General features: G+C 41.1%; 1 protein-coding gene across 2 annotated transcripts; it reads right to left on the minus strand.

Moving 5' to 3' along the window:
* Window positions 1-1,587: 1,587 nt before the first annotated feature.
* Window positions 1,588-13,820, minus strand: rab3c (RAB3C, member RAS oncogene family). Of its 2 annotated transcripts, none has more exons than XM_005916116.3 (5): window positions 13,518-13,820; window positions 11,594-11,815; window positions 7,932-8,050; window positions 4,123-4,247; window positions 1,588-3,933 (listed from the first exon to the last, which is right to left on the minus strand). In XM_005916116.3, exons 1-5 carry the CDS (start codon window positions 13,704-13,706, stop codon window positions 3,743-3,745), a joined length of 846 nt encoding a protein of 281 aa, XP_005916178.1. In that variant the 5' UTR covers window positions 13,707-13,820; the 3' UTR covers window positions 1,588-3,742. The 2 variants fall into 2 exon arrangements, with proteins under 2 accessions (XP_005916178.1, XP_005916180.1); XM_005916118.3 differs by lacking the exon at window positions 13,518-13,820 and adding an exon at window positions 12,872-13,061.
* Window positions 13,821-13,963: the final 143 nt, after the last annotated feature.

The following is a 13,963-nucleotide window of genomic DNA, read 5'->3' on the forward strand; positions in this document are numbered from 1 at the left end:
GTGCAAAATACTAAGGCAAACCACTGCTGTAGAGCACGTGTCTCTCAGCAATTATGAATGCACAAATTGCTTTGAAATGCTCAAGAGGAAGAGCCAAGACAAAGCAGCTGTACATCCGAGTGACATGATGTCTTTGAGGCAAAGACGTGGGTATTAGGGTAATTCGTGATTCTTAATTGGCCATAGGTGTGAAAGATCCCGTGCATCTATGCGTTAGCCCCGATAGACTGGCGGCCTGTCCAGGATGCGCACCAGAGTTTGCCCTGTGACAACAAGGATAGGCTTTGTGAGCAATTTAGGACAAACAACATTATCATCTCATCAATGCAAATATCTAATAAGCCAATCACGTGGCAGCAATTTGGTGCATTTGGGTAGATACGTAGGTAGACATGGTCAAGATGACCTACTGAAGTTCAATTGGAGCATTAGAGTGGGGAAGAATGGTGATTTAAGCAACTTTTAACATGGCAGTATTTCAGAGGCTGCTGATCTACTATGATTTTTCCTCACAATCGTCTCTGGGGTTTACAGAGAACAGTCTGAAAAAGAAAAAATATCCAGTGAGCAGCAGTTCTCAGGGTGAAAATACCTCGTTGATGCCAGAGGTCAGAGTAGAATGGCCAGAATGCTTCGAGCTGATCAGAAGGCAACATTAAATAAATGAAAGACTAAACCAAAGTATGCACAAGAGAACAGGGAAAACACAACATGTTGAACACTAAAGCAGTTGGAACTGTCAACTAAGAACTGTCAAAAGTGTTAGACAGTGTGGTCTACAATTCACGCAGGCTCAGCAGATTAGGACAGCAGGAGACGAGTCTTAATTTCTCAATTTCTGCTGCAACGTTTGGATTGTAGAGTGAGCGATCGAACCTCCAACCAACCACCAAGCTACAGTCACCCCGAAGTACACCACAGCCTACCTAGCAAACTGTTTATGTAGCAAAGCTCAAATCATCTCAAACTGTTGTCTTAAAAATGACAACTGTACTCAAGTGGCTTCGACAGTCACTGGATCTAAATCCATCAGAGCGCCTTTGGGATGTGGTAGAAGGGGAGATTTGCATCATGGATGTGCAGTAACTGTCCGATGCGATCATGTCAATATGGACCAAAATCTCTAAAGAATGTTTTCAGCACTTTGTCATGAAGAATGAAGCAAAGCTTGACCCAATACTAACAAAGTGTACCTAATGAAATGTCTGGTGACTGTATACTTAAAGTAGCTTCACAATTGTGTTTTTATTGCACCTCCAATGGAGTTACAGTTAATAGTGTGTACCTATGACAATGCCTATCAGGTAAAACTATAGTAAAAAAGTAAATAAAACGATAAATGCAACATTTTCTACTCAAAATAAGTGCGATAAAAGTACAACGTTCAAATGTACAATACAGTCATAGTGGGTTCGACTCACCATAAATTCGTCACTTCCGCTCTGGTGCTAATCCAGCATCGTGTCACTAGGTGGCGCACTTTGCCTTAAAATGGAACCAGAGCAATTTCACTGAAACATCAGGTGCGGGTTGGAGAGCAATCTTCACGCTTCACGAGTGAACAAAGAGTCACGAAGGACACAAACGCCCGCAGATAGAATTGGATTTATTTCCTATAATCTCAAAAACATACTTCTTAGTCTGCTTGCACTCCAACAAATAAATATATTCAGTTATATGTAAAGACATAATATTTTAAAATGGCATTTTTACTAGAGTGACTGTTGGGCTGAGGCTAACCATCCCTCTATGAAATGAATGCGATCATTACAGTAATTTATTTCATGGCTACTGGCATCAAATCATAATGTCACACACATACACAGATGTGTACACGCAGGCGCTTTAAACTAGTTCATGTGTATTCCTATTCTTGGCATTAGTAAAACAGTATGGCATGTGTCATGGACTAAGTTTTCTCCCTGACTATCTGTCACAACAACACTGCATTTTGACATGATAATACAAGTTCGGTCAACAACCAACAGTTAGCAGGAACAGCATATAGTATGTGAATACATTTGTACAAAAGGTATACACAAACAGTACACTATATTACGTAATTTGTCTCTTCAATATGGCAGGTACACGCACACATACACACTTACAGTCGCACATTCAGTTACTGAATGAAGCACATCCTCGGGTTTTACGAGTTATTCTGACCTACTGTCACTCACATACGGCAGCTGGGGTCATTGTACTCGAGGACGGGAGAAACTATGTACAGGGTATAATTCATAAAATATTGCACTTATTGGCCCATTGCATCTCACGGCGAACGCCATGACAATGCTCCTAAATCTGTAACACAGCGTGATATATACAGTATCTTATCATATAAATCTACACAGGTATATCAGGACTGACTTCATGCAATTGTTTAGAGCTTTTATTCAACTATGTGACAAACAACCGACGATGTGAAAAGAACTGTAATGTTTTGGCACAATTTATTTTCTTCTAAGACTAGCAGAACTGAAACTTTTCTGGCTTTTCAAACAACCTACAACGTTTCTATTACATGGAATTACATTAAGACACTAGAGTACGGTATATGCCCGCTATGAGAAGTTTCCCTTTTTACATTGTTGTCAATTTTTTCAGAGGGTGGGGGTAGGATGGAGGACTTCATTTTATCATACAAACATGGAATTTAAGCATGCTGAGTCAAAACTTAAACATATTTTAATATATGGCTGTTTATTCCATGACAGAGCTGATCATTTGTTGTGTATCGCACACAGTGAGCTGTGCTTTGACAGTAAGAGATTTTTCCTTTAATGGAATGCTAAATCACTGTTTTCATCTGGAGCAGGGGATGGTTAGGTTTGGGTAAGGCCTATCTTAAAATAAAACAGCACACATTATTGAGTTTTTGGCAGCATGCTCATTGGATTGAACTATAAAAGAGTGTCTTGGAGACTAAGCACATGGAAATGGTTGCTTAAGATATACTTATTAGATATACTTAGAGGAATTACATCTACAGACAGCGGAGGGTGGAACAGTACTCACGTCAACGTTACACACACTCCAACAGTAAAACAGGACAGAGGGACTTACAGAGGCCGTATTGAAGATGCTAAAAGGCCACTTTTTTCCAAGGTAGATGATTTTAAGATGGCGACGTTGCAGTCGGACATAATACTCGCATTCACGCAAACCCGCACTCACTTATTGTGCAGTCACACAACAGCCACACACACACACGTGTTACACAAAAGAAAGCCGCTACATCCTATAGTGCACTAAATCATAGATTTGGCAGCTTCAGGAACCTATAAAAGGAAAAAACATACTGTACAAAAACATAAAAAATAAAAGCTTATTAAAGCACTCACTGACTATCCTTCAAGGTATTATCATCATTATTATAGCTTTTAAAGGTCTTAAGGATTAAGTGTACAGTGTGAACTATTTGCAGCCTATGAAACATACTTGGTTTGTAACCACACTAACTAGCCAAAGAATGAGAATATGGTGTCTGTGTATTCAAGTTATACTGTAATGTTATGCATCTTACAACAGCCACGTTTGTTTTCCTGGTTATTTGCTATTGATATAAGTTGATAAAGTTAAGAGATAATAGGACAGATTTTTGTAATTCTACGACTAAACGGGGTTTGAAGTGTAGTCCAGGGGAAAGCAGCACTATAGCAGGAATGATAACGCTCAGGGAGAACAATTTTTTACCACCTTACAGGACCTGTGCTGCTCTCCTGCTCCTTGACATGGCTCACTAACAATTGCAGCCGGGCTGCTGGAGGGGTGGAGCGCTGTCTGTGAGTTTGGCAGTGGGCGCTCCCGTAGTGACAGCTGGATCAGCGTCCAAACTCTCAGACATCTTGTCGCAAATTAGGTCGACGAGACGCTCAAAGGTCTGCTTCACGTTGATGTTGTCCTTGGCGCTTGTCTCAAAAAACTCGAAACCTTGGGATCAGAACGTAGAAATGACCGATTAATGATCACAAGATAAATGTGGGGTGTTTTTGTTTGTTTAGAACAACCTTGACTGTCTGTACAAAACAAATAAATGTCAAAGGTCTTTCTGCAAAAACCAGACTGTGATGCAACCCAGTTTTAAAAACACCAAGTGCTGAATGTTGCTCTGAGACCCACCCAACTGCTCCGCCAGCAGTCTGCCATTATCCACCGAGACCACTCTCTCTTCTTCCATATCACACTTATTCCCAGCCAGCACCACCTGCGCGTTATCCCACGAGTAGGTTTTTATCTGGGTTGACCTGCACGTAATCAGAAAGAAAACACAACAAAAATACATCACACAACAAAAATACATAACATTCTAACTGTGCTGTTAGCCGGGTTTCTCAGAAAGTGCTAGAAACAGATTCTGTGCCACTTTTTTATTGGACCGGAAGAAAGGGCAAGATGTAAATCTGTCCACCATTTGGGTCGGTCATGAACAGTGATTGCATCTCCTTTTGTTTGGCATCGTGTCATATCTGAGTCACTGATGGCATTGCGGAAAAGTGGGTCAGTGGCAGCTCTGTTCTGAAAACTCGTAGTCACTGTTGCTGTAATGTAGGTGATTATTTGCTATTTTTTAGATATTTACAATTTATATTTAGATAGCTATAAAGCTTTTTGGCTTTAGTCACAAACACACACACACAGGAAACACTGGATTCCATTGTTAAAATAGTTTTGTGAACTGTGTCAAGTGTTAATATCATTACATGCTAATAACGACATCCACATGAACAAGGATTTCACAGCAAATCAGTGAGCTGCTTGAATGGCTCTTACCTCTGCAGGCTGCTTGCAATCTGGGAAGGAATTTAAGGAACAAATTCCTCCCGTGGTGTTGCAGTTTTGACAGAAAGTAGGGCAGTAAACACACCACAGGCTGAAAACAGGAGAGAAGGAGCCAGCCATAGAAAAAGGGAGAAACAACATCTCAGAGAGAGAGAGAGAGAAAGCAGCATGATGTCGGCACACCGCTGCTCTCTGTCCAGTTCTGTCTTGTTTTATTGCTTCAGATGTGGGTCAGTCTGAATCTACGTGCAGGTATTATTCACTGACCAAGAAAAAAATAGCACTGGTGTTTGTATCGCATTTAACGAAGCAACACAAGTAATTAAGAGGTGTTAAATTAAACAGGTAAGTGCCTTTTTTCCTATTGCTGTAAAATATTTATTTTATTGGAATCTTAAGCAGTTGATGCCAATCTCACAGCGCTTCCCTCATTTTCCTATGACATAGGCAGGAAATGAGCGCGTCACAGGCTTTAGTCAGCCACTGTCAGGGAAGCAGCCGTTGCCCTGGCAACCTCTATTTTTTTTTCCTCCAACCTTGTCACAAGGAACAAGGTAGAGAGAGAGAAATCAGAGCTGAGGCCTGTGGTAAAGGCAAAAAAAAAAAAAGAAGGATTCTGGTTATGTGGCAGGTAAAAAAAAGAGCCTCTTCTTTTGTGTACAGCTGATGGATTTGTGCACCGTCTGGTGAACAAGTTCACAGGTGACTCTCCTGGATGGTTGCTGCGAGTGACACACTTGGCTCCATTAATTGAGATACCCATCACAGACTGTACTCAGACTGCAGCGCTCTATTAAAGTGTCAAGCAGGCCTTAAAAGAATAATAGGTGTGTCTGGCTCTGAGCTGTCTTTACAAGAAAGCCTTTCTGGCTTACAGTAACAGAAAAAGCACTTGAATACCAATCAGGCAGATGATATGAAGCAGTTCCTGCTGAAGTACAGAACCCCAGCAGATTTTTTTTTAAACATTTCATTTCCAGTTAAACAACAAATATGTGTTTTGTTAAATTAAACACTTTAACAGCTGAGTGACTGGAGCGGAGAAGACAGCGGTCTTACAGTAATGGTATTTATCATACAAGTCACACAAAGAATTTCTCATGCACCCCACTTTTATGAGGACCCCACATAAAAGTGGGGTGCATGAGAATTTTGTATAGCCTAGCTTAATATGATTTTAACCTTTGTACTGTATTTGCTTTAATTCCAACAACATGATCCAACTGAGAGACCGGAGATGAAGACTTTCTCCAGGACCTCGGAAATTAAAGAGACTTTAGAAATAAAGTATGAAGTTGGATCAACTGCAAAAGTGCCGCAATATGTATAACTCAGTGCAGCTGCTACAACATTTACATCATAAGGATGAGCCTCTGATGATTCACAAATCTTTCCTCTCAAAAATGCATGTCTGAGCTCCTGTAATCTCTTTTGCCTGGCAGTGGATGAGGCTGGGAAAGTGCAAGAAACAGTGTAAATAAACTACAAGATGTTTCCCATCCCAACACCTTTGTACAGTCAAGAGGAAGGATCAGCAAAATATAAACCAAAAGACATGTCGGGGGGGGGGGATCTGATGTTTTAATGCATCTTTGATGCTGTTGTGCTGTAATGGTTACACTGAGGAGAACTTCTTGTTGCTAGAGTGAAGATTCTAACCCAAAACCCACTTCCTGATTCGATGAAGCCTTCTAAGTCCCGTTTTAGACTTGGGTGCATCATCATGAATCATAGATATTTGGACTTGGCTCAGACTTACTGTTACACCCCGCAGACACTTCAGTGACTCATGAATGGACCGCAGCCATGACCTTGACAAGTTCCCTTCCTTGATTCTTAAATCTGACAACAGCGCTGCAAACACTACATAACAAGCCTGTCAAATGTGAGACAGTGCTGTGGCCACTGCGAGGACTTTGGAAAGTTAAAACAGCTCAGACTCACAAGGAACTCAAACTATCTCCGCTAACAAGTTAGGTTAAGTTTATATCCATGACTATGTCACAGTCTTATCTGCTATTAAACAGTTGTGGTGTTGAATAATTGCAAGGAAAGTGTTGTCCCACAATATGAATAAACAAAGTAAAGGTGAGACTTGACCTATGCCAGTGTCCTAAAAGAAAGACCACCAGAATTTAATCAGTCCATGCAAACAGTTCCTGCACACTCAAAGAAAGCTGCATAGCAAATGCATTGATATTCACAAGAGAGGAATAGAAGAAGTATCGATCATGTACAACATTAAGTCCAGTTTAGTTTATAGCACACTTAAAAGCAGCTGCTGACCAAAGTGTTGTACAGTTAAAAGAAACAAATGACATAAAACACTGAACAAAAAGACAAGAAATTAAAAAGGAAAACATTTAGTAAGAAAACATGAGAAAAGCAACACAAATAAAAATACTCAGAACTCAGTCTGATTTAAAAGCCCAAGAATAAAAACGGATTTTCAAATGCAGCATTTATCTATTTATCAGAAGTAAGAGATAACTCCCAGGTTCCTTGCAAAGGGCTTTTTAAAAAACTTTTAAAAAAAAGGTCAAAGTGGTGGAGGTGAGGGTTTATAAAAAACACAATAAAATCTGTTTTTGTTTTTTCAATTAAGAAGATTTAGTGCATCCATGTGTTAACATTCTCCAGACAGCCCAGTACGCCTTTCAGAGGAATCATAGATTTATGTTCCAGTGGCAGATAAAACTGTGCAACATTAATATGAACCATACTGAGACCAGTATAAAAGTTGAAAAAAAGGCTGAGGGCCCCACATAAAAGTGGGGTGCATGAGAATTTTGTATAGCCCGGCTGAATATGATTTTAACCTTTGTACTGTATTTGCTTTAATTCCAACAACATGACCCAACTGAGAGACCGGAGATGAAGACTTTCTCCAGGACCTCGGAAATTAAAGAGAGTTTAGAAATGAAGTTTGAAGTTGGATAATTTTTAGGAACAGGCTCCACCACAGCATGTTTAAAATCAGACTAAAGACTGCCATTACTCACATCAGCCTCAACAGATATGAACTGCATGCATTATGAAAACAAACAGGCCTGATATGCTGATGTGATGCAAATGATATCCAGAATAAAAAGGGCCTAGAGATGACACCTGTCACACAAAACTGACGAATATGGGCAGCCATAACTCACCAGTCCTGCACAGCACCAAAGGACTCCTCATTGGTGATGTCGTACATGAGGATGAAGCCCATGGCCCCGCGGTAGTAGGCAGTGGTGATGGTCCTGTAGCGCTCTTGGCCCGCTGTGTCCTGTGCACAGAAAACAAGATTTATCACTGCTGTGAGCAGCTAACTGCACTTTACACTGTCAGGTTCAGCCACATGCAACATATGAATAAGCCGATTGCGCAAACATGATTCAAACTGAGACATTTGCTTGGTTTAAATCAACTCAAGTTTGGAATGTTATATACACATGTTCACAGCTTCATTTACTGTGCCCATGATGCAGAAACAATCATTATACTAATTGCCTCACTGGTGATGCATTGATGAAGTGCCAAAAAAGAGCAATTCAGTTTTGGCTGATGTGATTGATTCTTTTCTCTCCTCAGTAATAATTGATAATCGCTCAGTAGTGTTGAATACTCAGTGGTGCAGGATTAAAAGCTCAGCTTTGTGACATATATTTCTTAGAAAAAGGGGGTTAAATATAGAAGTACAATGATCTGAACCTCGAGAAACCTGCTCGCTGTTTGTGAGTCTGGACCAAATGCTCAGAAGCAAAGCGAGTGATTACACAGCATTTGAGGAGCAGCACACTGCACACAGATCGCCCTGGCAAAAGCAAGCACTCGCCACAGGCTTTGCTGAGATGTCAGTACAGACAGATGAAGTTTGTTGTTCATGAGAAACAAAGAAAAATAGATCCAGGCAGCTATATCACGATAAATGTTCCTGTGATTGCTTAAATATGTGCAGACCTGCAATTTTACACACAGTTACATAACCAGAAATCCCAGTAAGATACTGTATGTTTACTGAGCTGTTGTTACACCCACAACAAGTGTGCTCACAGCCGTCTGTGAAACATGACAGAGGACTTCTGGCTGATCTACTTGGCTCTTGTTAAACAGAAGCCCAGAAGGCAGCAGTGGATTGTATTTGCCACAGTACTTTTGCTTTCTGTCATACTGCACATAACCGCAACAGTGTGCCTGTTATAGCCAGAGGACAGCTCTGACCTTCACTCCACAAAGACAGAGCTCACAGCCTGCCGAGCTTCCACGCACAGCACGGCTCGGACCTTTTGTCAGTTGACAATGCTGCAAAAACGAATGCATGCAAACATGTGCATTTTAATGTCAGCAGCTAGTCTGTGTGGTTCTGCATAGACAGCTTTTTTTGTGGACTGACCAACATAAAAAGGGGAAGATATGTTTCAGAAACTTGTTCACTCTCACTGTGCATATATGAAGTTATCCTCCAATCGTATGAATGCTAGTGTAACCACAGTCTTGTTCCTTTCTTTCAGTTTGAAGTGTTTTAGAAGCCTTTTGATTCTTGGCCGAGTGCTTGACAATGACCTTTGCATTTCAAGGATGTTTTAGTGAGTTGCTTAAAAAGATGGAGCGAGAGGGAAAAAATCTGCTTGAGTACAGAGAATTTGAGCTCCTTGAAAAGCTTCGCTTGTAGTCTGCAATTCACCAGAAATCAATCCAACAAGCTGACTGCTTCAAGTGGAGAGGGAGCCCGACTCTCTTCTTCATTGAGTGAAGTGAGTTTCTGTTTTTCCACTATGATGACGCTGCCAGCACTCTTGGTTTCATTCAGCTCAGCCTAATGCGACAGTAGGGACAGCTCTGTGATGCAACATGCAGTTTTATCCCTCAGCAGATTAAGGATGTGCATACCGCAGTGACATTAGCCAACACCCATCACCTTAGATGGGCACTTAGTGTGTGCCACAGCTCTTTCTTAGCCCAATTAAAAGCAATAGGCTGATTACATGAACGCGAGGCCAGTGATTTTCTCTCTGACTATGCTTTTCTGTGCTTATGATGGAAACACATTAACTCCATTAGCCAATTATTTGACTGTTCAAAGTCTGTTTCCACATCCTGACGAAGCGCCTTTGCTTTGTCTCGCTATGTGATTTGCAGACGCCGAATGTCTGGGGGATCGCTAATTGCTGAGAAAGTCAGCTATGATGACAAACAAGAGAGCAGAACCTCTGAAGGAAAGCTGACACTTGTGGCAATACAGAAAGAAAACAGAAAGGAAGTGAGTAGAAAGGAAGTCAAAGAAAAAGAAAGAGAGCAAGAAGCTTTCTGCTTCTCCCCACTATCTCAGAGGTGTAGTGAGACAATCTGGTTTCACAGCTCAGATGAACTCCTAATTAAACAAACTCAGACATTCTTCAGTTTCCCACACGTTCTAGAGAAGGTGTTGCTTCTGTTTCCTCTCCCACTGGGCGGCAAACTAACACTTACTAGTATCTTGTCAATGATGTTGAAGCTTCCATCTGTCTCAGTGCTTACACTAGAGTGTCAAACACATTATAGCCTTTCCTGAAGCTTTATGGAGTTAATTAAGCGACCAGCTTAATGCACCACACGTTTTCTAAGAGCGTCTTCACACCTAAATTCTCCATGTTCTCCAATAGTCTAGAGCACAGCACCTTCTTCCTGTATTTACTTTTGCTGCGTCGCCCGCGGTCACATCTGGCCAATAAACAGATTGACCATTCTCACGTGGTTTGCAGTGATGCATTTTGGTTCACTTGGAGTTCACTTGGATTTTTCTCTGTGTGAAAAGACATCAATCACGGGGAAAATTTTACAAACTTATCAACTGCTTTGGAAGAATGTAAACAAATTAGAGAGAAATGTGAGAAATCCATAGGAATGATGAAGAAATCACTAGAGATATGTTTTGATGTCAATTGAGATAATAGATGAAATTCAAATTCAAATACAGAGCTAAATTGGTTATGTTCTATCCAATATCTAAATTAATACCTTTGTGTGCAGTTGTGGGTTTTTTTTTTACTTTGCCAAATATAAAGCAATCGAATCCTTGAAACACAAGAAGATATGGACAGAGGTCAGGACAAAGTGATAGATTGACAGCCTTTTACAAACAGGGGTCATTCAGCAGGAACACAAAGGTGGAGGGAAACGAGAGATTGTTGTATAGTTTTCATTTTGTATTTCCTTATGCTTATGAGTTTTTCCTCCTTCTGATGCTCAGGATTGGTTCTTTATTGTTTTGTTATTTGTGTCTTTAATTGTAGTTTAGGCATAGTTGACTTTAGGTTTATTAGTTCCCTTTAGTGTTCCCATTTTGTTCCTTCAGTCTCATCTTTGTGTTGGTCTTTTTGTTTTTATCAGTTCAGTTGTGGCTCTTCCTGTTTTATTTTGCTAAGTGTTGCTCTCTGTGTCTGTGTTCCTTGCAGTTTCCACTTCCTGTATTACCTTTTATATATTTTATCTCAGTCTCCCCTTTTCCTTTGTCGAGTACTCCTACTTAGCTGATGTTCCTAGTGATTACTAAGTTTTGGAACTCCTACTTTGCAATTCATTTGATAGATTCTGGACTTTGTTTATGCCCTGGACTATCACCATTAAAGCTTGCTTTGGTGTCATTTCAGGTCTCCTACGTCCTCAAACAGACTCAAATATAACACAAACTTTTGCCTGTGCTCAGACGGCATTACATAGGAATCCGGGTTCTAAAAGAGCGTTCCTTCTCAACAAAATTTGTCAAGTTGTTTCTTCTGGCTAGGTCGTCAGTCAAATATTTTGTGGCTCATTTCTAAATGATTAATGCTCGCGTTTGAATATTTCATACCCAGATCTGCAGTTTGATCCTCTTGTCATTCTTGTACACAGTCTTCACTTTGAAGTCGATGCCCACGGTGCTGACGAAAGCTGAGGTGAAGGCATCGTCTGCATAGCGGAACAGGAAAGACGTTTTGCCCACGCTGCTGTTACCAATGATCAGCAGCTTAAACATATAGTCAAAATTTTCCCCTCCCTCTCCTTTTCCTTTCGCATCTTGAGTGGCAGCCATCTGCAAAAAAAAAAAAAAAAAAAGAGATTGGGGAGGGGAGGTTAATGCAAAGGGTTGGAAACATTTTTAGAAAAGTGCTTTTTAAGATGGTTCATGTCCATTGACCACAAAGTAAAAGAGAGTGCTGCAGACAGATGCAGAGTAAAAAGTGCAAGCTTGTTCTACAAGGCCAGATCAGAGGTGACAGAAGGCTGTGTAAGGCAAACCAGCATGAGCAGCACCACAAGCTGTTGTATCGATGACTGTTAGATAACCAGGACTTTTAAAAGCCTGATTTTTTCTTAAAATACTTTCTTTAACATATGAATACGATTAATGTTATGGCAGAGAGAGCAAGGGCAATATTTCAGATTCAGATCTTTTAATGTTTAATTTTACACAACTCCTATTCATATTGTATTAAGCTATTTAAACCTTAAGACTCACTGATTTTTTTCCTCTGGGAAGTTTTCTTCTAGAAATTGACTTCTGCTTGATAAAAACGTCAAATCTCATCCCATATTACCACACACTGGTGTTATACAAAGGACAGAGCACACATGGATCTTTCACCTTAGCAGAGCATCTACCCAAACCGTTTCAGTGCAAGCTGTCAGCAGCCAGCGACCTCCGAGGACGAGAGTACTACGAACAGGACGACACCAGCACAGTCATATCCGCCTCCAAGGTGAATGTTCCGACAAAGCCTCTGTGCCAAACCTGTGCAGTTAATTAATGATGCCGGACCTCCATCACACACAAGATCAGGACTTCGGTTCGCTTCCGCGTATGAAACAACACCACCGAGGAGTGTTTTTGCAAGGACACAGTTTTGAAAATATCGCTGCAACGATGTCATTTACACGCACCGCATAAAGCAAGAAGCTCTGCTATAAAATTACACCCCGCGGATGAGCGAGAAGCCGCATGCCAGCTAGTGTTTCGGCGACCAATTCCGGGCAGGTCATTTTTATCTATCAATGAAATTCTTCCACGCAATTACGACTACAAGCTACAGAAAAAAAGAGAAGAAGAAGAAAAGAAGAAGAAGCGTTGAGGACATTTATGTGAACAAACCTGTTTTTGGAGGCCTCGGTTCTATCTGTATCTGGCCCTGTTTTTTGTTTTATTTTTTATTTTAGTAGAATGCGTTTTCTTTTAAATCTATATTAATATATGTATATATCTGAATCTAACGCGGGCGCTGGTTTTCTTCCCCCCTCTGCCTCTCGCTTTCTCTCTGTGGAGCTCCGACCAATTTCAGCACCTGGGAGCTGTCCCCCTCCGATCTGGCACGCGCCCGCCTCTCACCCCTCCCCTCCACCCCGCGAGCTGACGAAAAAGGCTGGCCCGCGTGAGCCGAGCACGAGCACACGAGGAGGGTGGAAAAGCGGGTTTCGTGCGTGTCTGTGACGTCACCGTCACCCCGTAGACGGGGGTTGTAGTTTTTGCACCGGAGGAGAGCGGAGGAAAACTGCAGCATCAAAAGAAGAGATTTGACTACATTACTCAGCATGCAGCTCAGTCCAACTGTCAACAACTGAAATATTTAGAGAAAGAGAAAACCTTTGTAGTTCACCCTTTGACGGGCGTCAGAGTAACAGATAACAGTAGGCTATGTCGTGTACAGACCCCTGCCATGCAAAATCAAGAGTGCAGGGATAAAAACCTTTTATGGGTATCTGCTATAGTTTGCCTATATATTAAAAATGGCGAATCTTACCTTCCCATACAAGTCCATTCTATTATCAGTTTTTTTTTCTCCAAATATTTGTTTTACAGCTCTCTCTTGCATCCAATAAACTCCCAGCTCAGGAGCATAATTTCGTCTTTTTTTTTTCCAGGAAGCAAATATAATAGCCTCTCCTTTTGCGTCACTGTCGGTCGGTTTTTCTGCCGTCCCCCCGCCCATGAAGCAAAAAAGCCCCACTTCAGAGAACAAGCGGCTGTGCAAATAAGAGCCTACCCCTGAATGCTGATGAATATTGTTATTGTGAACCTTTCGGCTCAATGAGTCTGGGATGAGGCCGCGGCGGAAATGAACAACAACAACAACAACAACAAAAAAATCTTTGCAATTATAATCGCGCCTATAATTAGATGGAGCAGAGAGATTCACACCTGAAATGTATGATCGTAATTAAACACCTATTTGAAGCATTTTAAACA

Source organism: Haplochromis burtoni, unplaced genomic scaffold (genome assembly GCF_018398535.1).
Source record: "Haplochromis burtoni strain Fernald_Lab_line unplaced genomic scaffold, NCSU_Asbu1 Contig_18, whole genome shotgun sequence".
Classification (NCBI taxonomy): domain Eukaryota; kingdom Metazoa; phylum Chordata; class Actinopteri; order Cichliformes; family Cichlidae; genus Haplochromis; species Haplochromis burtoni.